Source organism: Psittacula echo (assembly GCF_963264785.1).
Source record: "Psittacula echo genome assembly, chromosome: 1".
Taxonomy (NCBI): Eukaryota; Metazoa; Chordata; class Aves; order Psittaciformes; family Psittacidae; genus Psittacula; species Psittacula echo.
Window position 1 is genome coordinate 68,410,521 of NC_137735.1, and position 27,754 is coordinate 68,438,274.

General features: G+C 40.6%; 1 protein-coding gene across 1 annotated transcript; it reads left to right on the forward strand.

Moving 5' to 3' along the window:
- Positions 1 to 1,305: 1,305 nt before the first annotated feature.
- On the forward strand, positions 1,306 to 27,240 carry MGARP (mitochondria localized glutamic acid rich protein). The gene is made up of 7 exons (XM_080630445.1): positions 1,306 to 1,448; positions 3,011 to 3,114; positions 4,185 to 4,272; positions 8,821 to 9,054; positions 22,566 to 22,724; positions 23,427 to 23,475; positions 25,778 to 27,240. The coding sequence occupies exons 1-6, from the start codon at positions 1,364 to 1,366 to the stop codon at positions 23,471 to 23,473; spliced, it is 717 nt and encodes a 238-aa protein (XP_080486571.1). The 5' UTR covers positions 1,306 to 1,363; the 3' UTR covers positions 23,474 to 23,475; positions 25,778 to 27,240.
- The last annotated feature ends 514 nt before the right edge of the window (positions 27,241 to 27,754 follow it).

Consider the following 27,754-nt stretch of genomic DNA (forward strand, 5'->3'; position numbering starts at 1 on the left):
CTTTTCAGTCCTTTGTGGTCTGAATTGGTTTTAATTATTTTTAATTCTCTTCCCCTGGAGCAGAGATGAAGCTGTGTCAGAGAACTAAAGTTGGAGGTGCCCAGCCTTGAAATTTTATGTGTCTTTATCCTTTCTAGGAAGTCTGCTTTGCTTTTGCTACTGCTTGCAAAGCTGAAATGTATTCTGTATTTTCAGAAGGTGAGGACGAAAGCGCAGTCTTGAATCTTGGAGGCTGTTTATTTGACCTCTCAGCCTGTCCCTTCCTCAGGGGCTGTTACACACATTCTCTTGGGCACAACAGCTTTTCTGTCTTGCTGCTTTCAGGCTTATTGCAGATGGAGTTGTATCCTTCTACTCTCCAAGGACCTGCTCCTTGGAGAAGTGGTAGTTGGCAGTTGAGATGGTGCTGTTTTGTGCAGTACCTTATCCAGGGTTCATGCCCTGTGTGGCAGAGGAGAGGCTGGTATTTCCTGCTCTTTTCGGAGTTGCTCATGGCCTGAAAGGTGCCCAGAGCCTCTGTGGTGAGACTGCAGAGCTGCTGTCGGTTGCCAGTGTGAGTGCTGCCTTCTGAATGCTTGAGCTGTCTCTTCATGCATCAAGGTCAGTCAAGGACAAAGGACAAAAAAGGGGATAATGACAAGTGGCAGGGTACGGCATCAGAAAATCATTGAGAGATCATCAAAGTAGTGTGTAGAGGAGAAATGAGTAACGGCACAGCCGTCTAACGATGTGGGGAGTAAGAGGACAGCTGGGTGGCTCTGATCTAGAGGCACCTGTGACTGTAACAGCTGACAAGACTTGTAGTGGAATTTGCTTCTGCAAGCATTTTTCTAGCGACCTTGAGCCCCTTTGTACTGGCACCCTGTCCCCGAGTGCCTTTTGCTGTCAGTTTACTTTGAGCTCTTCAGAAATTGTTGGCGGAGGGACGCTCTTGGAGAGCTTTCTATTCTAGTAAAGCACCAGCCCGCTCCTCACAACCTACCCCCCTTTCATCTTTCCGCACGCTCCGGGCCTGTGCAGCTCTCGCTGATTCCCGCTGTCGCAGCCAGCTGCCGTGTGGCGCGCCAGTGTCTGTGTTTAGCCCTCCCCTCCCGCGGACGGCGCTTCTGCGGCGGCGCTCCCTATCCCGCGTCCCGGCAGGACGACTGCGGCACCGACTCCGCTCCATCACGATCCCGGGAGCGGCGCCCAGGTGCGGCGGCTCGGGGCGGGGCTGCCGCTGGCCCCGCCCTCCCCCACGGTGGCCCCGCCCTGCAGTGCTGGGAGGAGAGGGCGGATCGGTGTCTTCTGCCGCGGTAGCAGTTTTGTGCTGTCAGCCAGCTCGAGGTGCCCGCTCCGCTCCCCGGTTCCCGCTGCTGCCGCCATGTATCTCTGCAGGGCCGCCTCGCAGGCGCTGGCCTCGCGCCTGAGCAGGGCTCCCTCTGCTGCGAGCCGCCTCAAACAGCGTGGTACGCGGGGGGCCGCCTCGGAGCCCGAGCCGGGGCTCGGTAGAGGTCAACGGGACAGCGGGGGGTGGTGGACGCGCGGGGCGGGGCGGGACGGGACGCGCCGCCGCCTGTCCGCGGTGTGGGGACGCGCGAAGGTCGCGGGCCGGGGGTGCAGGTGCGGCGGGCGCGCGGCGCGGCCGTTAGCTATCCCTGCCGTGTGAGGGGACGGGCGGGAAGGAGGGAGCCGGGTGCGGCCGCTCCGTTATCGCGCTTCTGGGAACCGGCTGCCTTGGCACCTCCGCCGCGTTTCGGCGGGGCGGCACCGCTGTCCTCGCCCTTGGGAGAACCGGCTAGGCCTTCCCTCCCACCCCGCTTCCCCCGACATCCATGAAGCAGGCTCGGTGTCGGGCAGGTGTAATCCCCCTCCCTCAGCTGGGCGGACGCCATTATCCTCACTTCCATCCTCCGCAGAATCCCTTCAGGTGTATGTCCAAAGCGGTGGTTTCCTCAACGCCCTGCAAGCAACTGGGGGAGCGGGAATCAGCCTGCGGGGTTGCAGCCGTGGCTTTTGGCGCATCAGGAGTTGTGTAACCAGCGTATAAAAAAGTAAATCGTCCTGCCGTGCTGGGTGATTCCAGGGTCGCTGAGCACTCTCCTGCCTATGGCGTGCAGCCTTTGAGAAGATGGTATTCCCAAGCCACTGCTATAGATCGTATATAAATGTAAGAAGATCCATTAGGCTGCCTTACTATCCAAGAGGAGTCTGAAAAGTGTGTCATGAGACGGATGACGCTAAACATAATCTGGCACACGATGGCAGTGGTTTGAGATGGAGACACTTTTTGCAGCTACTGACTGCAGTGCTCAGAGCTGTTTTATGTTTAACAAGTGCCTTTTCAGTGAGGTGTTTCTCCTCTGGGATAGAGTCACAAAATTTGGCTGAAAGCGTTGTTGACAAACAGAATTGTGTTTTTCCTAGGTCTTTGAGATGTACAGAAGAACTCAAGGCTAGAGCAAGCATCAAAGCTGCAGAACTGGTGAATGCAAATAAACAGCTAACGCTGCTGTTACAGTGAATATGTACACAGCTAAGGGTAAAATTGTGTAATGCTGCCTTTCAGACAAGGTTGGCCAATATTTGAAATGTCCGTAGTCTGTCTGAGGTGAGGGAATGAGCATTCAAAGGAAAAGGCCTTTTCTTAAAATGCTCTATTACTAAAGGGAAGAGGGTTTCATCAGCAAGGCTGAATAAGGACAGATTAATTCTTTTATGTACCTTAGGCAGAAGTTTTTTTACATTTCTCAGGTCATTCCGTAGCGTCTATAGATTGCATCCACTACTTGGAAGCTGATAGACAACGTAGTTCATGTAAAATCTTAGAAAGAGCTCAGCCCGGTATCTTGTTCAGTTAGGCACCACACCCTGTGTTACTCAGTTGTACTAAACACAAAGCTGTATCTCTTTGTTTTGTTACATCGTTTTAAAATCATCCTTTTCCATATGGATTTCAGATCCTGTCGTTCTGTTTTGGGGTCGTATTTTAGCTGCATGTTTACACTGATTTCAGTAATTTTTTTTATAGCACCTCTTCGCCAGATGTCATCTGGGAGCGTTCCTGGCTCTTCTGGAGAGTCCATGTTTTACTATCTTCTTACTGGTGTTGCTGCTTTTGGTGGTTTATTTTATGTAAGTGTTTGGGAATGGAACTGTTGTGCTTTCTGAGTTGGCATGGAAGAAGGTGTATTCTGGCTGAAAAATTATCATAAAGCCATCAATAGAGTGTGGATGTCATAGCATATAATTCAAGACAATCTAACTTAAAAATCAGTTCAGGAGAACTGGTGAAACTGGATGCCTACTGCTTGCCTGTTTTACTGTTACCTTTTATATCTAGTGCTGTTGTCATTCTTAGCGGACAACGTATTTAAAGCTATGTGAAATGTACCCAAAGACGTAGTAAGGCCCCTGCCTGTAACCCCTTGCTTCTTCTTGTCAACCACAAACATTAAGAGTATCTCAAAGTGGGTAAGATGGATGTGAAATCAGCTCTCTGAAGCCACAAGGGGAAGATTATGAACCTTGTTAATTGGGGCCCAAAGGAAGATAAGAATATTAGTCACTTAGAAAAAGCATGTTAAAGTTTTGTGAACAACTTTTGTCAGGCTTTTCAATAATCATGGTCTTCCCTGCAACTAAATACATCAGACTCTGTGCTTCACGTCCCTGAAGCCTCCATTTCATAGCTTCCTGCCCCACCACCCCAAAGATTTGAGATAGTGAGGTAGTGACTAGCACACAGAGGTGCATGTTTCCCTCTCCCACAAAACAATCCTCTTGAATGGTAAGTAGCTTCTACTTGTTTGAAATACAAAACTTGTGTGATTGCATATCTGGAGGAATAGCAAATTCTCTTGCTGTCACCTTTTTGCCATAGTTGGTTTTTTGTTAAATAAATAATCCAATTGTAATAGTCTTTTAAAATACTGTATTCAATTCCTGAAATGCTGCAGCACTTTGAAAACTGCATGGTATGTTGTGTTTGCTTTCTAACAACAGAGAAATATGAAACTTATTAATATGTTAGTATACCAAAATAGATTTTTAATTTATTTTCCTAACCTTGCTTAGCATAATTTGATATGCCTTCTGAGACGGGCAGTAGCACTTGCTTCAAAACCCTTTTCTTCCTCTCCTCTCTTTTTGTTTGATAATTTTGTAGGGATGTAGCAATAAGTTTAGGTATAATTTCCTTTCAGGCCTACAGAATAGTCACTTCATCCCGCAGCAACTACATTGAACATGTGAATATTCTTCATGAGAGATCTCAGAGGCAAAAAGACAAACGTGAGTTGAGCTCTTCTCTCTTGTTCCCCGGCTATGTGAGGATCTGGAACAGATTTCTAGATTGTCTAATCAGGCCTTAACCCTGTCGAAGTGCTTGTCTGAGCTCTCTGAGTGGGAGTAAAGACAAAGGTGGTCATGCAGTGATCTGTTAAAAAGCTACTTCTGCACAAACTCTGGGAATAGACTTAATGTTTAGGCAGTGAATCTGGCCTGTGGTCAACTTTCGGAAGTACCTTTGGAGGGAAAAAGTTGAAGTGTGAACCATTAATTGTACATTGGGTATTTGCATTGGATTTACTGGAAGCTTAATGAAACCTGACTAAACACATAATGCTGTCAAAATCAGTTTTATTCTTTTGTTTGCTGAAGGGGAAGGGGATAATATCTGTTCCTCAGTCAGCAGTTTGGCTCCAGGCCACGTGCCATCAGGGAATATAGTTCAAAAGGAAAAAAACTAAGGTTTTGATTTTTTTTAAATACTGTAAGTTGGACCCTATTCTTGTCCCACAATTAGCATTTTGTGCTTTTAAATTCAGGATTAAATGAAAAGTAGATACCACCTAAGTGTATGGCAAATTCTAACTTAGCTCTTCATGCTTAAATAATTAGACCATGTTAGTTCAAATGCTTGTAATGGAATGTTGTCTCTGTCTACATCAATTAGTGTTATGGCAGCATTAATATAAAGGGTAGAACTTTGGCAAGCATGGCCTTGCTAGGAAAAACAATTAGAAAAAAGTGGCTTCTTCGGTGTCTTTATATTTTCATTTTTAAAATAAATTAATGCTGTATTACTCTCCCTTATTTTTCTGATGCTGACATCTAGAGAATTGATTTAATATATCTCCATGCACACAAAGAATAGATTTGAATAGAGTATGCTGAGGTTAAATTTTTCTTTCAATGTGAGAACATGCTCTGAATTCTCTGCCTCTAAAATAATTTTTTTTTGAAGTTGTTAATCTTGAAGTTCCATGACACATTCTTTAGTTCTGGAACTTTACAATTACAGATTTTAAGATTTAAAATGGCAAAACATCTTAATTTTTCTTAAGCTGCTGGAAGCACTACAGTTTTTAAACTTAATTTTTTAAATGCTGAGAATTTGGCCACAATTTTAATGCAATCCTTCCTTGTCTCTAAAATTAGAAAATCTAGCTAGGACCAAAGTAGTAGGTGTTTCCTCATAGTGATCTAGTCATCTGCTGTTGAGGGAAGAAATGAGGGTTACACTTACATTCTGACTAACGTACTCAGATGGACATTGTAGATGTGAGAGCATTAAGCAAACCTTCCAAGGCATTCCAAATGATGCCAGTATGTTCCCTCTTTTCTCTTAAGGTTCACTTCTGCAAGGTACTGAGTTATAACCCTAGTCTTCCAAAAGATTTGAGTGGGATATTGGAGGTCAGTGGTGCATGTGACCCACTGAAGGCTATTACCTGTGTAGCTCAAGGCTAGCACAGGAGTACTCGCTGCTCTGCAACTTAATTCTAACTTCGGGTACTCTCCAGACATCCCATAATTTGATGCCTTGAGCTACTTAGTGATGGCGGATGATTGCTGCCTTCCTTATTATTGGTAGTATTGCTAGTAAGAAGTCCAAAGCATTTCTAAGACCGTACAGTGAACACAGTTGAAACTTGTTTCCTGTATTATTTTTCATATTGGACTTCTGAATAAACACTCAACTAAGAGTTTTTAATTGGACTTCTGAGTGGCTAATTCCAGTTCACAATAAAAAGCTACTGTTGAATCAGCTCTTCTAAAAATCCTTCTTCATTCCCAAGTGTATCCTCCCAAAAGAGGTTTCTTTTGCTACTTCTCCTATGGAATCCTCTGTGTGCTTTCTCAAAGGAATTAGTCTCTCTTCCTTCCCTTTTCCCCCTGTTCCCTGCATAGTCATATTTTTGTGTGTATTGTGACACGGATTGTTACCATAGTATTGCTTTTCCCAGAAGTGCCCCTGCAGCTTCTTTGCCCACTCTTCAGATTTAGTTAGTCCTGACACTTTTTCACAGTGAGCATTGCTGATAAGAGCAATTAAAAATTCTGTTCTCAAAGTAAGCAAATATTTTTAGGGTCACGTAGACTCAAGCTTAAAATAAGCTGTAAAACAGTGCTGGTTACAGTATGAAGTGGTGGATAGAAAAGCAGTGTGCCAAACAGCACATTCATGGAATATTTGCTGCATGTCCTGTTGTAAGAGAAGAGCATTCTAGCTGAAAGAACATGATACTAGGGAGCAGCTGATCAGAAAGAGACTCTCCTGATATGGATGATTTTTGTTTTCTCATCCTGAGGAAAATTCTCTGCTTGTCCCCAAACCCAAAATGTCTATTCTAAAGAATGTAGTAATGCATGTAGCGAACAAGGCTATCACTACAAGAGAAACAATCAAATGCTATTCTATGTTTGTTTGTTTATTAGAGGGTTGAAATGATATTTAATGGTATTTTAATTAAGGATATCAGACATTAAAAAATATAACCTATTAGCAAATTTTCTAGAGCTGCTCTTAACTGAAAGCTGCTCACAAATTTAGAAAGGGGTTTAAAAAAGCCCCTGGCAGAAGCCTGACTCTAAGTAGCAGTAGGAGATCTGGGACATCATTTGAACTGTAAAATGATGTTTTCCTTGAAGAACATTCTACTTGCTTATTTAGCAAATAACTGAGTTTTTTTCTTCCATGTGCATGTGTCTCCTTGAAACTTGTTCCTGATTTCCTTCTTTTTTAGCAATGACTTCTTTTTAACTTAATGCAAGCTGATTCAATCTTTCTAATCTATACTCTGCTTTTACACTTTCCAGACTAAAATACAAGGGAAATCTCTTTCCAAACCCGAGGAAGTTAAATACAAACAAAGGACAGTCGTTCACCATTGCGTACCTTGCAGCCTACCTTGGGATGACTTTATACCTTCTATTGTAAAACTCCGTACTTGTGAGACTAAAAGAACTACCTATGTTTGCAAGGCCAAACCATATTGAGCTTATTACTGAATCTGCTTTGCAGAAGGCAGTTCGGAGATTGAGAAGCTGGCTGTTTTGAATGAATGCACTCTATATTTGACTGTCCAATAAAGTGTACTGAATGCTGAGCTTGGCTGTTAGTCTGTTCTTTGTGTAATTGATTTAGGTTTTTTTTGGAATATAGCATTCTCTTAAAGGGACATGATCAGGTTGTATAATACAAAGCTTTGATTTCTGTGCTGAGCAACTAATAGCCTTGTGTTTACACCCGAACACAAAAAGATAGGCTTGCACTAGCCTAAGAAAACCAGAATTAAAATTGATCTGTTTAGTTTTTAAACAGAAAAGAATAAAATAAATTCTGACTATGTCTCTTTAAGCACTTTCCTGTCTATTCTCACTTAGTTTACACTGTATTACAAACTTTATTTCCAGTTCTGTGCTTTCACATGGTGAGTTGGTTCTAGTGGTAAACTTGCAATGAATACTTGATATATAACTTTTCTTTTGTTAACTTGATCTTAGTGCATGTTTGCATGGTGGTTGTGCATCTCTGGTGCCTTGTGCCGTTAGTTTCTGATGACTTGTCTCAGTTGAGTTTGAAGTAATGCATGACTAGGAAACACTGGGGTTTTGAGATTCTAGCAATTTTGACCCACATAAGTGTAGTCAAGTCTTTAAAGACAGCTGGAAGTTGTAAAAAGAAAATGATTAGTCATAAGCGGTCATATCTCCAGTAAAGTGAATGCTGACCACTTCAAATTAGCAAGTTATTTTCTTACTGATACACACCTAGTTTCAGTAAGGGTCCCCTGCTTTATTCTGCCCCACAGACCTGACCTTTCTTACTTGAGTGCTATGGCTCTTGCAGGGGTTATGCTTTGTTCAATCTGAAGAAAGCAGGGCAGATAAGGATAGCAGAGTACGTGTGGCAGCACAATTCTAAGAGATGTCACAAAACTCATCTGAAGACTGATGGCTGTTGCCCTCAGCATTATTGTAGCTATTGCCAGCCAAGTTAACCACCTTAAAAATAGCCCTGCGTAGACTTGAAGGCACATCTTGGCTTGCAGTAGTTCTGAGCCTGATGGATAATGAGCTCTGTAACAGCTTCTAACTATGGTAGCAAACATCTTGCTCTTAGTGTGGTAATTCCACTGCTGGGTGCAAACAGGGCAAGAATCCTGCTCCCTCTGACACCCATGAGTGCATTATCACTCGCCCTTTCAGTACAGGATGCTGGAGCAACACTTGATGAGGTCCTTTTTTATCCTTTCCTGCACTCCCACCTCTTTCAGCCACTTTTAACCCACAATTTCTTTTCTTACTACACTGAAACAATTATGAAACTCAGTAATTAAGAATATGGTTTCCTCATCTTGTAAACATCTTTTTCAGTGCCATATTAGACAATATGGGGGGATTAATCATTGATTTCTTGACTTTGTAAATGCTGATCCCAGAGCTTAGCTTCCCATTTTAAATTTAAAGGAGGATGGTGGTAAAAAGCGGTGGGTGAATTTGTTGCATGCATGTACTTTACTCTCTTTATTGTATTAAATAAATCCTTAAAAGGTGATGAAGAAGAGATGGCTGAAGTCACTGAAGCAGAGACAGCCACGGAAGAGGCTGATGCAGTAGCTGCTGCTGGACCTGCAGTACAGGATGAGAATGCTGGGGTATCCCCGGAAACTGGAGGGGAGAATGACCTACCAGCTCCAGAACCATCCCCGGCTGTGGAGAAAGCACAGCAGGAAGCTGCTGCTGACTTGGAAGTTGCTGCTAATTCAGAAGCTGCTGCAGTGCAAGGTTAACTTAAGAATAGAGTCTTTGTGCATGTGTGTTGTGAGTCCTAGAACTTTGCCTCTTACTACAGAACATTAAGAACAAACGTCACTGTTCCTAATGGAGTTTGTCCTGCAGTAATTGAGGAGTTAATTTGACATATGATGTGCTTAAGGTAATTAAGTTAGTAATTAAATCAGTGTCTCTCAAAGCGTGCTGCCTCTGGCACCACAGTCACTGTCTAAAACTAGTGGAATGAAAAACTTATTTTACTACCCCATTCTATTTCTCTTATTTAATAAGGTGAGCATGTAATATGATCAGCTAAGGAGTTGTTTTGGTGATCTGATTCTTAAGGGTTTGTTTAAGGATCTAAATGCCTCAGTTCACTGGCCATTCCCAAGATGCTAACACTAAATAATAATAGTTGTGCTGGTAATGCAACTTCAACAGAATCCTTCATAGCAACCAAAATATTGTCATGATCTCAGTTTTAAGGTTATAATAGGCTAAAAATGTCAAATTTCAATAAAACATCAAATTGGTATTAAACACTTATGTTGATAAGTGGCTACATAGCTAGTATTTTGAACTGTCAGGGCATTTGAAATATGCTGGTTTATTGGGCTTTTAAAAAAATCACAATACAAATGCAAACCTGTCCATAAGTTGCACAAAATACAGGATTATAGTGTAGCTTGAGTTTTTAGAACTTTTTTTTTTTTAATTTAGTTTTATTTTATACTACTAACCTCTGAGGACAGAGCACCTCTTGATCTGTTCAACTAAAGTTAGAAGGGACATGCATAAAAGAATTGCAATTTCTCAGTCTATGGGAAAGCAGCAGACATTTGCATCTGGTGTCTTCAGTTCAAAACCAAATCAACCAATATCTTGCCAGGCTATTATGAGGGGCAAACTTTGCTCTACTTCTTGCTTTGGAAGGGAAGACTTCAGTGTGGCTGTAGCAAGTATAAAAACCACTGACATGGCTTTCAGCTCGACTTAAGCATGGAATCTTGACTGCACACCCATCTTTGACTGAGTGAGTTAAAAAAGCATCTACTTGAAAGGGTATATCTAAAAGAAGCCAAACTGAGATGAAAAGTATTCTGATAGTCTGTGGGACGTTATCGTAGTACCTTGAGAGTTACTACGAGATTCTGGAACTGATTTTGCCTTTTTCCTTGGTAACTCCAGCAAGGAATGGATGCATCTCAACTGCCTTTTTAACAAATGAACTTGAGAAATAGTGTAGCACGTCAAATAGCTGGCTCTTGTGAAGGGTCTAGGTATGAATGGAGTTTAATTCATGTGTGAACAGCTCCTGTGCTTGTCTGCAAAACCAGCCTATAAATAAAACCAGCCTATATATAAAACTATAAAAATTTTAAAACAATACTTGGACCAATCTGCCAAAAATAATTTCCATTTCTATAGAATATTTAGACCATTTCATTTATAGAAGAAGTAGTCTAATATATGTTAAGGTTAGTGAATTAGAGCTGTTAAGAGAATGTTTTTAAAAGTCTTGCAGTGTTCACCTCTTGTTCTACAGAGCAATTGTAAAATTTCACTTTAAGGAGTGGACACTTGCTTGTGTCTAGAGTTGGTTGAATATTCCTTTCACAATGTTTATCCAGGGATATTTGTTTATTGTTGGATAGGGCAGGGTATTCCATACAGTAAGTATTCCTGCTGCTCTATTGAAGAGGAAGCAGCTAAGATCCCATGTCAGCTAAAGCATTTCATATCAAGCAGCAGAAGCTGTACTTCCTGTCAGTAATTACTAGTTTCTAAGGCAAGAGAGCATTCTCCCTGTTGTAGCATTGCCTGACCTCTATGGTGTTTCTGGGCTGTTAGAACTTGCTCCTGAGAGCAGTGTTCTCATGCTGCTGGTCACCAGTGCACTGTTGGCAGTGACTGTTGGTAACAGGTGTGCCTGAGCCAGGGTTGAACCCTGTGGGTCTTGTAAGGAGTTCACCTGAGGTTCCTCGCTGGAACTGAGTCCCTTTGGTGGCTGCATAACCCAAGTCCTGCCCTGGGAGGCTGCAGAGGCCCCAGTCAGGTCACCTCAGAGTTCAGCTGCTCCTCTCCTCCTGGCCACGTCTATGGGAGGACAGCGTGACCGCTGAAGAGCTTCTTGCCTCGGATTTCCTGGGAATTGACAGGGGCCTCTGACTCCTGACTGTGTGAAGGGCTTAACAAGCAGCATGTGGTCTTACGTGCACAGGCTTAAACTGGTATCCCTTTCCTTCAATCTATGTATAAGCTAGTCGCTATTGACATAACACTTAGAAGAAGAAGGTAATTTGATTCAAAAGATCTCTGCTCTCTATGTACCACTTTGTTCAGTGGTTACTTGCAGTCATCAGCTATTTCTGTTTTAAAAAAAACCCAAACATTTTTATCATTAAAATCAGTCTGGAAATACTGGGGGTTGGAACTAGATGATCTTTAAGGTCCCTTCCAACCCAAACCATTCTATGGTTCTATGAAATGCCTTTCAGTTTTGTATTAAACTATTAATCATTTGTGTTTCCATTTAGGGGGAAAAAAAAAGTATCTTAATTTTTACTGAGGTAGAGAAGGATTTTTCTTTCAGAACTGCCCAGGGAAATGCAGGCTTTGCATATTTGAAAAATGCAAAGCCTTTGCACTTTGAAAAAGAATACTTCTTTAAATAACTTGTATTAGTTTTGTTGGTAGCTTGGTGTTACTTCTACTGGTGAAGGTGCAAGTATTTTTGTCATTACCAGTAAACTCCTGCTTTTTCTAATGCAGTTGTTTTAATCTCTAAGGCTTTCTGTAATATATTTGGAAGTGCAAGGTGCTAGTGAACGTTTATGTCCTGCACCAGAACACATACTTATGTATGTGTACAGATAACATGAATGTGTGATTATGCATAGATGTACCAAAAAAGCCCAAGCCAACCAAACAAAAAACAACTTCGGAGGTAGGTACTTAACCAGGGCAATTTCAGTTTTAGATAGATAATTACAATTGTACCTGGCTGGAATTTTCTCCTTGCCTCAATTTAAACAATTTAAAACCTTAAATTTTTTTTAAGTATCTGGAATTTTGTGAAGTCCTATGCCATGTTACTCTGTTCCCAAAGTCTTAGCTTCCTCTAAATTCTAGGTTTTGGTATCTTTTTACTACTTAAGCAGTTGTGCTGTCACTCTTGGTCACTGCCTGATGCTGGTAAGTTTCCTGCTGTTCTCCTTCTAGTGTACTCTGTGTGGGGACCATGAAATAAGAACAAATGCTATAAAATGCACAGTTTGGCAAGCTGCTAGGCTGCTATTTGGATTAGGCAGAGCTGTTCCATCTGTGATTTTTAATCTTTATATTGCTGCTATAAACTTTTCTCCAACTCTAGTATTGAAGCTTAACATTTTGGAGTTATCAACTGGCATAGCAAAATCCATCAGCCCCAAATATGATTTCTTTGACTTCTAACTTTAGTAGCATAGGTTTTTTCCTGATTTTGTGAAGTATTGAAGGACATGGTCTCTTCTCTGCTATTTCAAACGCCACTGGAGTGAGTAACTAGGCTTGGGGAGGATTAGTGTGTGAATGTGCCAGTATTATCCATGTTACGCTTTGAATGGTGTTACAGTGCCAGTTATCTGTTGCCTAGAGAAACAAATATAGGCCACACTGGACAGGAGTTACTACTTTCTGCACAGGACTTCTGCTGACCCCACCACACAACGGTGCCAAGCAGATAAAAATGCCCAATGTGATCAGTGTACGTTGATTTTGGTTGGGAAGTTCCCAAACCCTGGGTGTGTATTCAAGTGCTCTGACACTGGGAGTATTTTGAAGATAGCTGAAAAGTCCTCAAAGTGATTTGCAAATGCTCATACTTACTCAGAAGCTTTCAGAATGATGTTGCATGGTAGAATAAACACATCCTTCTAGATGTTTTGTTGTGTGAGATGGAGAAAGGAGGAAAAGCCATGCAACCTGCAGTTGTTTACAATCTCAGGTACTGGGGTAAGATGCTGTAGACTGTGGTAGACTAAGCTAGCCAAATTAGGATCTAGAAAGTTGAATTATGTGAGTAATATCGTACTGGGGAGGTATCCATGTGAAAATTCTGTTTAGTATCTCTGCTTCACATTTATCACTTTATCTGGCCCTTGGGCTGCTGCATTTATCTTGTATCTCTCTGATTACCACGAACTGGCCACTGTCCTCTTCTCTTTTCCCTTCATAAAACTGAGTTGTAGATGAGTTGTCACAGCACAAATGGAGAATGTTTAGAAAAGACTTCTGTAAAAGTTATGAGCATCTGAAGACGCAGGTTGGTAAATGGAAAGGCTGTTTGGTTTAGATCAGCATAGAGGAAAAGAGAATTCTACAGCATGAGAATGAGAATTCAACAACACTGGGTCGGGGAAGAAGATTCCAGTAAAATGGAAAAAACTCCTAGAACTTTACAGCTAACAGTGCAAACAAATAAGTGGGGGAGAACTATGTAAGATTGTCCTGGGTTCAGCAGCAGCAGTCATTTTTTCTCCTTCTTAGTAGCTGGTGCAGCGCTGTGTTTTTGACTTTCGGCCTGGGGACAGTGCTGATAACACTGAGGTTTTTAGTTACTGCTCAGATGTTTACCCTGACCAAGGACTTTGTGAGTCTCATGCTCTGCCAGGGAGGAGGGGAAGCTGGGAGGAAGCAGGGACAGGACACTTAACCCAAACTAGCCAAAGAGGTATTCCATACCACAGCACGTCATGCCGGAGGATGTAACTGGGAGTTACCCAGAAAGGCTGGCTCACTGCTTGGTCAGGCTGGTTTTTCGACGGGTGGTATCGTATTCTCTTCCCTTGTTATTTCCTTTATCATTATTATTATTGGTGACAGCAGTAGTGATTTGTGTTATACCTTAGTTACTGGACTGCTCTTATCTCAACCCGTGGGAGTTACATTCTTTCGATTCTCCTCCTCATCCCTTTGGGAGCCGGGGTGGGGGGGGGGTGGGGGGACAGAAAGGGCAGGGGAGGAAGTGGACTGCATGGCTAACTTGAGGACAGAGTTTAAACCACGACAAAGATAACTGTCTTCCTATTCATCTGCTGTAGCAGAAGGGGACAAGTAGCTTCTGAAAACCAGGTTAAAACTAGTTAAAGGACATAAAGTGAATAATGCCTGAATGGTAGTTACTATTAAGGAGGAAATGGACTTACTGCTTTTCACTAATAAAATAATTTCAGCTCATAGTCAAGACTTAAAAGGAATCCTAAAATAATTTTATTTTTTTAAACTGGAAAGCAAGAACTTGCTTTGTTCAGTGAAAACTGTTAGCATTTACTTGACCTTAAGTAGTAGTACCTGTGCTACTTGAAAATTTTCTGTAAATATAGCATGTAGAGGAATACTGTTGGTTCCCTACTTTAGAGGAAATGTCAACGGGGACTCCTTTCTGTTGCTGAATGGTAACAGCAGGGATTTTCATATTGGTTTTTGGCAGTGTTTCTTATTAAAGAGAATCAGCCTTTTCAAAATCCAACATGCTGAACTTCAGTAGCTCCTTTGAAAACAATGTAAATGGGTAAAACTTTGTATGAAGAGTGTTAAAGAAAATAACTTTAATTAAATGGGGTTCTTTTTAGAGCTTCTGAAGGATTTCATACATCAAATTATTAGTGCATTTTCATGTATGCTGTTTATGTTAACTTGCACTAGTTTTCCTCATGCTCCATTCCAGTCAGTGACTAGAGGTTTAAAACAACCAACCACAATGCGAATTGCCTCTCATTGCTACAAATCCTTGTTACGAAATATAAAACTATATACTTGAAATTATATGAGGTACTATAAACTATTCTGGATTAATGTGATATGCACTGCTACACTTCTATTATGACCATTCAGGCATCTCTGAATCTTTTTTTTTTTTTTTGTAGTCATCCATTGTAGAATAAGCTCTCTTGAAGTGACTCTTCTGGTCATTAGTATGAACTAATGAGGCTTTTCATAGGAACTAGTGACCTGCATGAGACACAACCAACCTGTGAAATGTTTGGTTGAATGAAGTTGTTTCTTTTCTTGCTATATGGAGTGAAGAACATTTTTGTTTTGTGGTTTTTTTTGTTCTTAAAAATGTGCTTCACAGCACCATGAGTTAGGCTCTCAGATGGATCTCATGGATTTTTAACTGGATTGTTTCTGGATGGCATGCGAAAAGAAAGAGGTGTCGTATTTTTATAGTGGCAGGATTATTAGAAATTCCAGCCTTCCTTTGTTCATCAGTTTCTCAGAGACCTTGGCCTCTGAGCAGCTAGTTCAGGTTTAATTTATGGCATACCTAAAATGCCAAAGAGAGAGAACTCTTGATGCCAGCGGCTCTAGTAAGGTATTGCTGGGTAGGGAATGCGGAGACTGCCTTCATGCAAGGTCCAAACAACAGGGTGGTTAGGCCAGGGCAGTTCTGCAAACAATCTATTGATAGCAATGTGGGCTTTGGCAGTTCCCAGCCACTAGTTTCTGTCCTGTGCATTCAAGGAACTGATCAGCCTGAAAAAATAATTAGGACTTTTCTTAATAATTGTTAGTTCCCTGATTCAGTTTACTGCATAGAGCTGAAAGGTTTATTTTTTCCTGTCTGAAGCTCAAGTGCTGAATTCACAGTGTCAGAGGGAGGCGTTGGTCTGTGGTTAACCATCTGTAGATATTTTCCTTTTTAAGCCCAGTGTTTAACTGTTAAGTGGTTGGGGTTTTGCGGGTTTTTTCCTTTCTGAAGAGATGGAAAACTTACTGTAGCTGGTTATAATCTTAAATGGTCACTAAATAAAATGCCAGTGAGCAGAGAGAGAGCATTTCAGGTAGATCTGAGTAACATGTGCACAATTTTGCCTGTTTTGTCCCAAACTGCCTTGGTGATTATTATTGTTAATGTGGCTGATGGTAGCTTGAGCCCTGTAGGCAGAGGGAGGAGATACTGAATCCAAGTCACCTGTACCTGGAGTGGCAGGTGGCTTCTGATGGAAGAAAGGGAAGAAGGAAGGGGGCCTTAGCTGTTACCACCACCTCAGGGTTTAGAACAGAAGCCATTGCTGAACAAGCTTCTTTTCCATTTTCCTTAAAGCTGATGATGGAACCGAAAGATGTTAAGGTGGTCTTAAAGAGAATCACAGTTTCCTGCTGCTGCTACTGCTCTGTTCTCCCCTGGATTAGATCTGAGGGAACCAGGTACCCCCACCTCCTGTGCTCTATTTTGCTGTCTGTCTCAAATACATTCCTGAATTACCTTTAAAAAAAATGGCAGAATTCTACTTTTTAAAAGTGAACTCTACTCCACTGTCAGTTTTCCATTATCAGGTCTTTAAGCTACGAAAAAGAATGGAGAATGTTTCGTTCTGCCTATCCTAATGTTTCAGGGGACATCTCAAGACCCTCAGAGGACCTTACTGAGGAGAAGCTTTAGGTAAACAAAAGCATCACATAATCACATGAGTGGTTCTCTGAAAGGCTGTAAATGAAATATTGAATATTGTGTCTGTTCTCACAAATTTTACTCTTTTTTTCCCCTTTGGAATTGGTGTGTGACATTAGTTATGTTATAGGCAGCTTGACATATCAAAGCCTTGTTTTGAACTCCAGCTTTGGTTTGTGTGCTCCAGGCAGATTCCATTTCTATTATTCTGGCTCACTTGTATTATTTTGGATTTATAAAGCCAAATTCTTCTGCAAAGAATATTTTTTAAAGTAACTCAACCCAATGTTCTGCACTACAGATACAAGCTTAATCTTGACTGCTTAAAAAAAGTAATTCATGACGTGAAGGATGCCGCTTTAAGTGAAATGCTTCATTCATAAAAATGTATTTTTAAATATCTCTTAACCAGTCCGTGTTCAGATTTTGTTGGGTTTTTTAACTGGAAATATCACTTGTAAAATAAATCAAAGGATTAGAATCAAAATGTTATAGTTTTATATACACTAGAAGGGAAATGCAAAACTGGAGGAAAAAATATAGGCTGTACCGCATGATCTTGTTATGAAACTTCCTCCTGGGGAGGGGGAGATCCCCACCTCTCCCTGAGCAAGGAAAAGATTGAATATAGTTTTAATTTTAAAATCTGGAACAGGTTTCTTCACCATATGTATTGTAAATAAGGAAAACAAACTTACAAAGCCACTTACAACCCCAGGCTTAAATCCAGGAAGATTTAAGAATACAATGTACAAGTTAGTTTATGCCTACAGACTATTTGTATCAGTCATCTATAAACTGGTATCAATAGGTATTAAAAATACTAATAATGAAGTCTCAACACAAAAGGACTCTGAACAGGGGGAGCATTTGCAGCAGTGCTGAGCTGGCTGGCCAAAGCTGGCAAAGTTTTTTCTGTTGGAGGGAAATTCTGAATTCCAAGAGCGTCCCTCAGCTTTTAAAAAATTTTGTACTTTCCCTTCTCTAAATTCTGCTGTCCGAGAGGCAGCTCCCTCTGGTTTTACCTGTTGACAAAAAGAGGTATTTCCTTCACAAGGTGGAGTACTTCACCTGCATGAGAAAAGCAGTTCTTTCCTCTTCAGAACAATTTATTTCTATATGCTATATAAGGGGTTTTTTTTGTTTGTTTTCTTAACAATTAGTTGCTAATGAGCTGCTGCTTCAGTGGGAGTGTGCAGACCCAACCCTGGCGTTAACATGGTTGAGTTTTTTGAAGGGCAGCTCTAAAGCATTAAGATCTGGGTACTGAAAGTCGGTCCATCTGCATGGGGTTTGTGTTGTTTGGGGTTTTTTATTGACTGGCAGGAGAAAGTCAATCTGTGTTTGGGGGGGAGGTACTTTTTATTGTTAGCTGGAGCAAAGATGTGTCAGTGACACGGGGCATGCAGGTCCCTGCTGACTGTGCCTCTGTTCTGCTGGGGGCATGCTGAGGTCGCTGCTGTTCAGTCAGTTGACCACCATGAGGATGCAGAATCAGCCTGGGTTTGGGCTGTTTTCTGTTCTGCTGTGGATGCACAGCAGTGAAAAGTCCTGTGCTCTCAGTGCTGCAACTGTAGCACTTGTGAGAGTAAAAATGTGTCTTTAAAGACTGCAGGAATAGTGACTTTACATAGGGAATAGCTTTTTTTGGTTTTTTTGTTTGTTGTTTTTTTTTTTTTTTTTTTTTTTTTCCTGAAATAATAGGAATAGTTTCCTAAAAATTATATTTCTAGGTGGAACTAGATGTTGCAGAGTGTGCTGATAAGCTACTGGAGCTGCCTAATGCTGCTGTCTTACTGGAAAAAACAAAAACCAAACCCAACAAAGTTCTAAACAAAACCCCTAATTTCCTTTTGTCTGTAAAATCAATTTCCTTTTCTGTATTTACTCAACTCAAACCAGATGTGTTTTCATAACATAAATGGTTTGTTATTGTATTTGGTGCATACGTAATGTGCTGCTGGTGCTCGTCCCATCATGTTCTGTTCCTGCATGTGCAATGTGGAAGGACATACTTCTTCTCAGATTGGTTATCTCATAAAGCAGAGGAGATAAAGACCACTTGGGAGTGTATATCACTACGCTGAGATGGAGCAGGTGATATTTTTGTTAGGGTTCAGTGTTACATGTAAGGATTGGATATTACAAAGATGTTGATTTCTCTACTGATGGTTGTGTCTACCTAGCCTGAGGATGCTTGTCCTCAGAATCTTTGGTATGTTAAAATCCCTTTGAATGCTTTCGGAAGAGCTGTGGATGCATATGCAAAGCCTAACCACTTGCCTGCAGTTAGTAAATGTGATTAGTTTGATTTCTCTGAGCCTTGAATTTCTTTTATATGATCTTTTGTTGAAACTACGAAAGTCAAGCTCCTAATGCAGATCTGTAAGCTCAGCGGTGTATACAAATGCCTAGCAAAATTGAAGAAACTATAGCCACTGATACTGGGATGTATCTACTTATCTCAGGGGAAATCTTGAAAATTACAAATGTCTGGTGAAGAAGCATGAAAGATTTTTTTTTTTTTCCTTCAGAAAAAATAGCTAATATGATAAAAAAAGACTGAGATTTTGCTACCAGTATAATGCCTTGTATGAAACTGTGAAGTGTATGGCTTCTATAGAGAAATACATGCTACTAAGATGAGGAGGGACACACAACACACCAAACAATGAAACACTAAAATTGTGAAACCATTTAGCTCCAATGCTGTGGATGAATGAAGGTGTACGGCTGGTTCCTCCCTTACAGAACTAAGAAAAAATCCCAACCAACTCTATTTTTGTGGCTATAAGAAGAAACTAAACAAAATGACAAACATTCCCATTTCTGGCAGATTTTAAATTGTATGGATCAGGGTGCATCATCATTTGACAGAGACCAGTTTGACTGTAATGCTGCAGGTGGGTGTTGTGTTAAAGATGCTAGGGAGCTGCAGCAGCACTGTGTGGTAGCGATAATACAGCAGCTGGGCATTCAGTTGAAAACAATGCAAACAGCACTTGAATACTGTGTGTCTTCACTGCAGAGAAGCAGTTGCACAATGCAGATTGTTTTGCTCAGTTAAAGCCTGTAAAAGCTGTAAGAAAGCTGGCATAAATAGACAACATGGGTCATAGTCATCGCTGCGCGAGGAAATACAAGGACTTCAGAACTTCAAACTGGTCATCATTCAGAAAACAACACGGAACCAGTTAAGATGTTGTAACTCCTCTACAGCTCTCTTCTGAGAAAAATGAAGAAGCTTAAGTTATTTAGTATTTGACCTGACAAAAGTTAGAAGTGATTTCAGTTACATCCATTAATTGCTGTAGAGTTTTACAACAGGCTTATGAACAACTTTGCAATAACTGAATAGACAGAGAAGTAAAATGCTTCTTCCAAGGATTATGTAAAATGAGTCATCATTGTACCAGGCATAGATTAAAATCTCTTTACGTAAAAGGGTGTGACTGCAGGACTGTACATGGAACAACTGTGAGAGATTAAGATGGACTGGTAATCAAAAAATATTAAATGCATATAGATTAAGGAGAAAAAACCCAAACAAACAAACAAACAAAAAACCCAAAACCAAAACGTGTGGGATGAAATAGTACCGAGATCAAATTTAACATCCAGGGAAACAAAAAGGAGAAGTTCCTAAACTTTGTAATGCTTTGTGCTACCAGCTGAGGATGCGAGGGACTCGGGCAGTGTGTCTGATGTTCCTCACAGAGAGGGGGCTGTGTGACAGACCCAATTCTGGAAGGGGTGAGGGACTTGTTCTCAGCTTGCCAGGTTATCGTTCATCACCTGGTGTTGCCCTGGGATCACAGCCATTCCCTAGGACTAAAACATGTTGACCTTCTGAGTGGGATACAGAGCATTTGGTCCAAGACTGAGCTGTGTACAAATCACCAGAAAATACAATGAGATTTGTTTTGGTGCATCAGATTAATGCTCAGAATATATGGACTGGTTCTTATTTTCATGGTGCTCAAAGCACCAAACCCCACTTAAATAGCTTTCTGTCATTGCAGTAGGCCAAAGAAACTGTGTCAAAATGATCTTGGTGAGCTAGTCTGAGTCTTTGTTGGAAATAATGCCTTAAGGTGTGGATAATGACCCAGTGGAAGCTGCCATGTCTGGTTCTGCTGTGTGCGAGTGTGCTTGGACTGCCAGCTAGTGCTGGCTTTCTCTTCTTGGAAAGAAGCCTTCAGCCGAGGCACCAGGAAGGTGGCTCCCAGGAAACTGTAGCCACATGTGTTTAAGTAAGGAATGTGAAAGCCACTCGAGTACAAGCACCAGCTGGGGTTTCCTGCAGTGACCAAGGACAGTTACTCACATGTACAGATAGAAGTTTTAAAGAATGCAATGCCTGTTGCAACAAGGCCCTTTGTATTTAGCTGCTCTGCAGAGACCTGAATGAACACATTAAGAAGCATCCATCTCTTGTTGAAGTAGATTGCCTTTCTGATAGCCATAAAATAATACTTAAGACCAGACAAAAATCATTCAGTACAAGTGGTGTAGGTGTTAATGTTTGTTTCACGGCAGGTATTCCTGTAGGTGGTGATAAGCACAATTCCCATTCAAAGGAAATAAGGTTTTATTAAAAAGCAGGAAAGTCCATGTTGTTCTCTCTAGTTGCTCACCAATTTACTAATTCAAAAGAAATTAAAACACTGAAACTTCACAAGAAATAAGAATTAGGAAGATGCAATAATATAATCCAGAGAGCAAGTTTTTGGTAATATAAACTGAGTGATGTTACAAACTCAAACCCTGCAACTTGTTAAGGTAGCAGATATATTGCATTACATCAAGTGATGCTAGCTATGAAATAACTAACATTCTGAATTTAAAATGTGCTATCTTCATTGCATAGCTCCTCCCTATAAAGACAAAGGTAGAAATTCCTGATTATTTTTTTCTGTTGCTTCTTTAAAATTCAGTCCATATTCTACAAAATAAAGTGAAATAGTTGATGTTCAGAATCAGCTGTATTAAATAGCTGCAAGCTGATACTTGGAAAAAGGCTTGGGATGCTAGCTCTACAAAACTCCTATTTACCGCATTTATTGAACTTCTAATGGAGCTGTTCAGTTGACTGTATTTCACATACATGTAGCTTAGCACAGGGGACAGTTTGTAACTACAGAGTTCCTTGGTAGAAGAACAGAGAACTTGGTAAGAGAGAATTTACTCAAGTAAAATTTGACATGTAGCTGCTGGATGATGTGTTCAGTCTCCCTGTAGTGTATCTGTATATTGACATATTAACTATTACGCGCTTTTTATACATAGATTGCTTTATCCGTAAGAAGTATTGAAAAACGGCTACTTGGCAATCATGCTACACTGGAATCACAGCCCGAACTTTCAGGCTGATGTTAGGATATTTCTACATTAAAACTGCCCTCTGCAAGGTTATGTGGAGTGTTTGTGTGTGTTTGTCCCTATGGTGTGGATCAGACCAGGATAATTTCCATGGAAACATTGCGATTAGTATCTTGCACGTCGTTAATAGTTTGGCAGAAATTGGAAAATAGAATGAGAATGTCTGCAAGAGAGCGTACGTGGCTTTAAGCTGAAAGAGGGGAGATTTAGATTCAGTATTAGGAAGAAGTTGTTCCCTGTAAGGCTGGTGAGACACTGGCACAGGTTGCCCAGAGAAGCTGTGGCTGCCCCATCCCTGGCAGTGTTCAAGGCCAGGTTGGACACAGGGGCTTGGAGCAACCTGGTCTAGTGGAAGGTGTCCCTGCCCATAGCAGGGGGGTTGGAGCTGAATGAGCTTTAAGGTCCTTTCCAACCCAAACCGTTCTGTGGTGTTAGAGAATATTTACCTTTGTCTAAAGACATGAAAACCGTTCATGTTTATAGTTTTCTGCCCCAGGGTTGGGAAGTCAGATTTTCCCTGGAATTCCACTTGCAAACTTTTATTTGCATGATAAAATTTAATCATCTGATAGACTCTGTTGTCTTCAGTTATTTCAAACATGCGTGTTAGGCAGGTACTTCGTAGTTTGTGAGCTTTGACTGCTCGCCCTCGTTTATGCCGGTGAATGGAAAGAGAAGACAATTATCTCTCTAATTTGATTCATAGAAACTGTGAGTGAAGTCTTGGATGTTTCAGCTTCTTCTGCCCACGAGGAAAACTTAGACAGTGTCAAGGAAGGCATAGCCTCAGCAGCTCAAGATATTTCTGACACATCCTCAAGGAGCCAGGACGCTGATGCTGAGGAGTCGGAGCAAACTTCAGAAGGTGCAAGAGTACAGCTGGGTCTGAAATGTTTTGTCTCTGAAAAGCACTAATGGCTGTTTGCACTGAACTAGCTGCAAGCGCATGTGTAGCTCGGGAGTGGCTGCTTGTGGTGACTGTGTTTAGCATCGTAGTCATAGCAGAAAGCTGAATTTTGCCATGCAGTAGGAATATATATTGTGTATGTGTATTGCCGCAGTGTTTTGAGCTCAGTGTCCTGCTAAGTGGCTAGATGTAAAGTTCAAGAACAAGAAATTCTCCCTTGTGCTGGACGGGATGTAACATACTTTTTTGACGTCTGACTTAATTTGAAAGATGAAACTTTCTTAAATTACATTGCTGTAAAGAAAAATATAGAGCATTCAATATTTATAAACATTGCAGTGTTTCACTCTGTATTGCTATTGTACACTCCTGTATTGCTATTGAAGTTGAACAATGTAATTGAATGCAAAAGAAAATGTGTGTTAAAATCCTCACTGGGGAGATTTTCAAAGGAATTTAGAAATTTGGCCTCTAAACTCTTTTACAATTAGAATTTAAAAGCTAAAAGGAGAAATATCTGTATACCTAGTATGGCTTTGTAAATTGTATCCTTTTAGGCCAAAGGATAATTCAGACTGGAGGGAAACGACTTACTTGACTATTTGTCATCAAATAAGTTGATTCCGACATTTCTCATTGGTGTTTTGTCTCCATTTTCAGTTTCTGTGGGGGAGAAGACACCTGAAGAAGTTGCTAAGGAACCCTAAAGGTACAGAGTACAATTGCAGCATGTGGTTTCCTGCTCCTCACCTTTCTTTTTTTCTCAGATAGTGGTGATTGCAGCATGTGGTAAGTCTGCACATGCACTCTGATGGTGAATTTGTATTTCTGTCCCCAACAAGTACACTGCAAAAAAGAACTGAAGTATTTCTTATTGCCTGGAAACCATTGCTGGCATCTCAGAGGCTAGGGAGCAAAACTTTTCTACATCAATTGTCATGCTGGGTGTTTATTTATGGCTTTATCTTAGGCCCTTGCAAACTTGATAAAGACCCAAGAGTTGTACCTTTCTTCCAGGCAAAAAGTATTCTTTGGACATTAGTTTCAATTGTATAGATACTGAACTTCTGGGTAATTGCCCTATACAAGTGAACTCTTGCTATCCTCAGTGTAAACATGGTGAAGTTGTAACCTTCCAGACTCACTTCTTTAAAAACAATTTTTCACAGTTAGTCTCTTGGCACTTTTAGTTTGTGCTAATGAAAAGTATTGACTATAATATTCTTACTAGGTTACTAGTATCTTGCTCAGTTGGCCTTATTAATTTATAGAATAAGATACTTTCCCCCCAATATTCTTACTATTTTGCTATTCCCTGTGACTCCCATTTCCAAGAGTGGACTGTAAGATGGCGATAGAAACCTGAGGGAATAAAGAGTTTGGCTGAAATATGAACAGGAATCTTGGTAAAAAAGATATTAACTAGAATAGAAACAACTGAAAGCTGAGCAAATAGACCTCCCAGGCCAGGAATTCTCAGAATTAGTTGTGCTGCTGGTTAGCAAGTCATGCAGTAATTCTTGGAGTACAGTGCAGGAGGAAAAGGAAACAGCAAAGAAACGGATTTTTCACTGCAGTCTCAACACATATCTTCTAAATACACTTATGGAAACTTATCATTATGTTCTGAGTCCTTGGCAAATGCATGTTTGTTTATTCCATCATCCACTGCAATATAAAACAAGGTAATGTCTTTTATCTGCTTGTGAGAAAAGGTAAATATTCTTAAACTTCATAGTCTTTTTCCATGTTGTTTTAGCATTTAAAACTAAGAAAAAAAAGCTGAAAGCATGAAGGGGAACAGATATTTAATGAACGTAGGTGAGATGTGCAGAAAAGTTGCAAGTCTGGGTGTCTCAAAGCTGTTGTTTTTCTGAAAGTGAAAGCTAAGGGCACCTGAGGATATCGCATCAGAAAAATAAATTACCAAGAAATTCTGTCCACTCCGGGACACATAAATGCAGTGACAGAGGGAAAGCAATAGAGTTAGGAATCTTTTTTCCCCCCTATAAACATCTTGCAACCCTACAAAATGTTGCATTGTTATTCCAGAATTTGATTTAGACAACAAATACCCAATATAGCCAATTTGATTAATGAAGGCAGAGACGGTAACTGAAAGGGGCAGGAGTGGGAGGGAAGGGAAGCTGCAGGAAGCAATTTTGATGGAACAAATTGAAAATAGTTGAAAAATTAGAGGAATCTGCTATCAGAATATAGGTCCACTGAATGCTGCTTAAACTGCTTGGGCTCTTTTTGATTTAAAAAAATTACTTTTTAGGACTACAGCATCACAAGGTTACAAAAAGAATTTTGTTCTGAGGTCCACTTTGATCTTGTTAGGAGAAAAAAGGTGTATAAAGCAGTTTACTACTTAGGGCTAGAAGTAGGCTGACTGACTTTTTTCAATTAATAGGTCGAGCTACAATGCATTCCCAATCAAGAAAAGCATATGTATTCATTTATTTTGTGTATGTAAAAGGATAGAATAGTAGTAACAGGTAAAATCTTCAAATAAAGCCTTGAATTGATGCTGTGTAGGAATATACTAGTATTCCCCTTTCTTTTCTGAGTACAGCAACTCTACAGCGTGTGGCTCTTGGCCCCAGATTCACACTGCTATGAAGCTACTTATATCAGTAATCTCAGCGAACACAATTGGTTTACCTTGTACTTCAAGTTAAGCAAGCAGCTATTTGTAGAAGTAAGGTTTAGTGGAATATATCCAGCATGCAGAGGAATTCAGTTATACCTGAGCAACATGGCTGAAGATGAGGGATTTGTTGAAATTGGGCTTTGCTGGTGGTAGCAGAGCAAGCTTTCACAAGCCATCAGATAAACATGATTTACACAGCAGTGGTGTTTATATGCTGTAATTCACTGATAACCTGCAGCCAAATTCACAATGTGTTTAAATGTTTGCAAAGAAAAAGACCTGATGAATCAGGTCTGTTGCTAAACATTGGTTATTGTTGCTTCCTCTAAATCAGATTCTTTTTTCTTTTTCCCAGTAAGCAGTGCTGAAGCCTTTGGAAAGATTTAATGGAAATATTTGTGCAATCAACCAGCTGATTCCTGTGTGAAATCCCATACTCTTCCTCGGAGACAAAAGAATTTGTGCAGTTTCTCATACCACACGCTGCTCATTAGGACCAGTATTCAGTGCTGCAACAGACAACCTAATACGATTTAAGTTGGTTAGAGAGACGCTTCTGTGATTAACATCTCTGCTTTAAAGTAGCATCCAGTAATAACTTCCAAAGCACTACCCAGCATGTAACCAATGCACATGCTAAGAAAAGCAGTAGATTTAACTGAAACCATGTCAGATGAACTCATTCTAGGTCCATGTTGTCTTGTTATGTACATTAGTGTCTTACTTTTGGTCCAAACTGTGGTGCATAGTTTTACCATTTTAACATTCCATGCTAAAATGTAAGTAAAAGGTTGTAACTAATTTAAAAGCTCATAAAAAATACCTATTTGTTTTTTTAAATTGGGTCATGGGGAAAATAATAACCTTGTTTTCTCCCAAGTTCGGATTTGCAATTGTAAGCACAGGACATTTGGCTGTATAAGATCTGATTTTGCCCCTATGTAAACATTTTAGATACTACCCTTCCTTGTACAATAGTATCCAGGAGTAAACATTTTTAAGGCTCCTGCTTTGAGAATAAAACCTGTTTACAAGTAGTAGCAGCAGGTACTTTATAGCATGAAAATTCAAAATAGCCGTGTTTGAAGTTACCGTCATTGGTTGAAGTGGTGGCTCCAACCTTGGGTGAGCTGGACCTTGTTCCTACCAAACCTTGCTGTAGTTTTTCTGTGTTGTTATGTCTTAGCAGTGGCATAACAACATGGATGTTTTCAGAGAACACTTGTACAAATCACAGGCAATTCAGGCTATGGTAAAGCTCCTCTCCAAGTGCTGGCAGATGACCAGCAAAATCCCTGTGGAAGGTTATGTCACATGTGTTCAAATGAACAAGGTCTCTTAGGGACTAAGAACAAACAGAATAGATAGATAATCTTGTTAGTATTATCTTAATAATGAAAAATTCTATAATGAATTATGGGTTTATATGACACTGTTCTCCTCAACCTCCACTGTGCTTTGTGCATATGCATGAGTGTGCATCTACTACAAAATCTTTACTGAGACCCATTCCAGCCATCAGAATGGCAATAATTCTAAACTAGGATCAAATAAGGTATATTAGACACACTTCATATACAAAATGTGAATTACAAGGGATATCTGACTGCATTCTCTTCAAGCAGAACTTTGGAAAGATGTTGAAAGGGAAATTACAGCATTTTGACATTCCCACCCATGGCACAAAGCAGCACCTTCTCCTTCCATCATAAAGCAAATTATAATAAAGTTCCAACAAAAATACAGCCTGTTGCCACTGTATCTGCTTAGGAATAACTGGAATAACGCAAAGGCTTCAAAAAGCCATTCCACAGCCTTCTGCTTAAAGGATAAAGCCACTGTGACTAAAAGCAATCTTTGTCAAAGCTACTGGAATAAAAGTCTTGGACTGATATTTTGTTGGATGAGACTCTATCTTTATTTATCTTGCAGATTAAGCATCCTATGACGGATGCATACTCTTATCTGTTCTATTTTCATTTTCACTAATTCCTAGTGAAATAAGCTGTTTCTAATTTCTGCAGCCGGCACTAGGGCTTCTGAAATTGTTGGCTTTGCTGAATGTCACTTTATCTCTGGAACTGCTCTGGTATGTGGCAAAACGTATCAGCCCTTGGAAGAGAGGTGTTTGAAGAACTGAAGCACAACCTATGGTGTGCTTTCCAAAGCTTTTCATCCTTCCAAGTTCAAAAATGTAAGAGTCCCAGGATAGCCTGTCCCTTCCATTATAAACTATAGCTGTGATGACATGTAGCACAGCATGGTCTGCTTCAGCACTTGATTATCCTAGATTAACAACAGAGAGCTTTGGCAATTTGCAGAGGACTGCTCT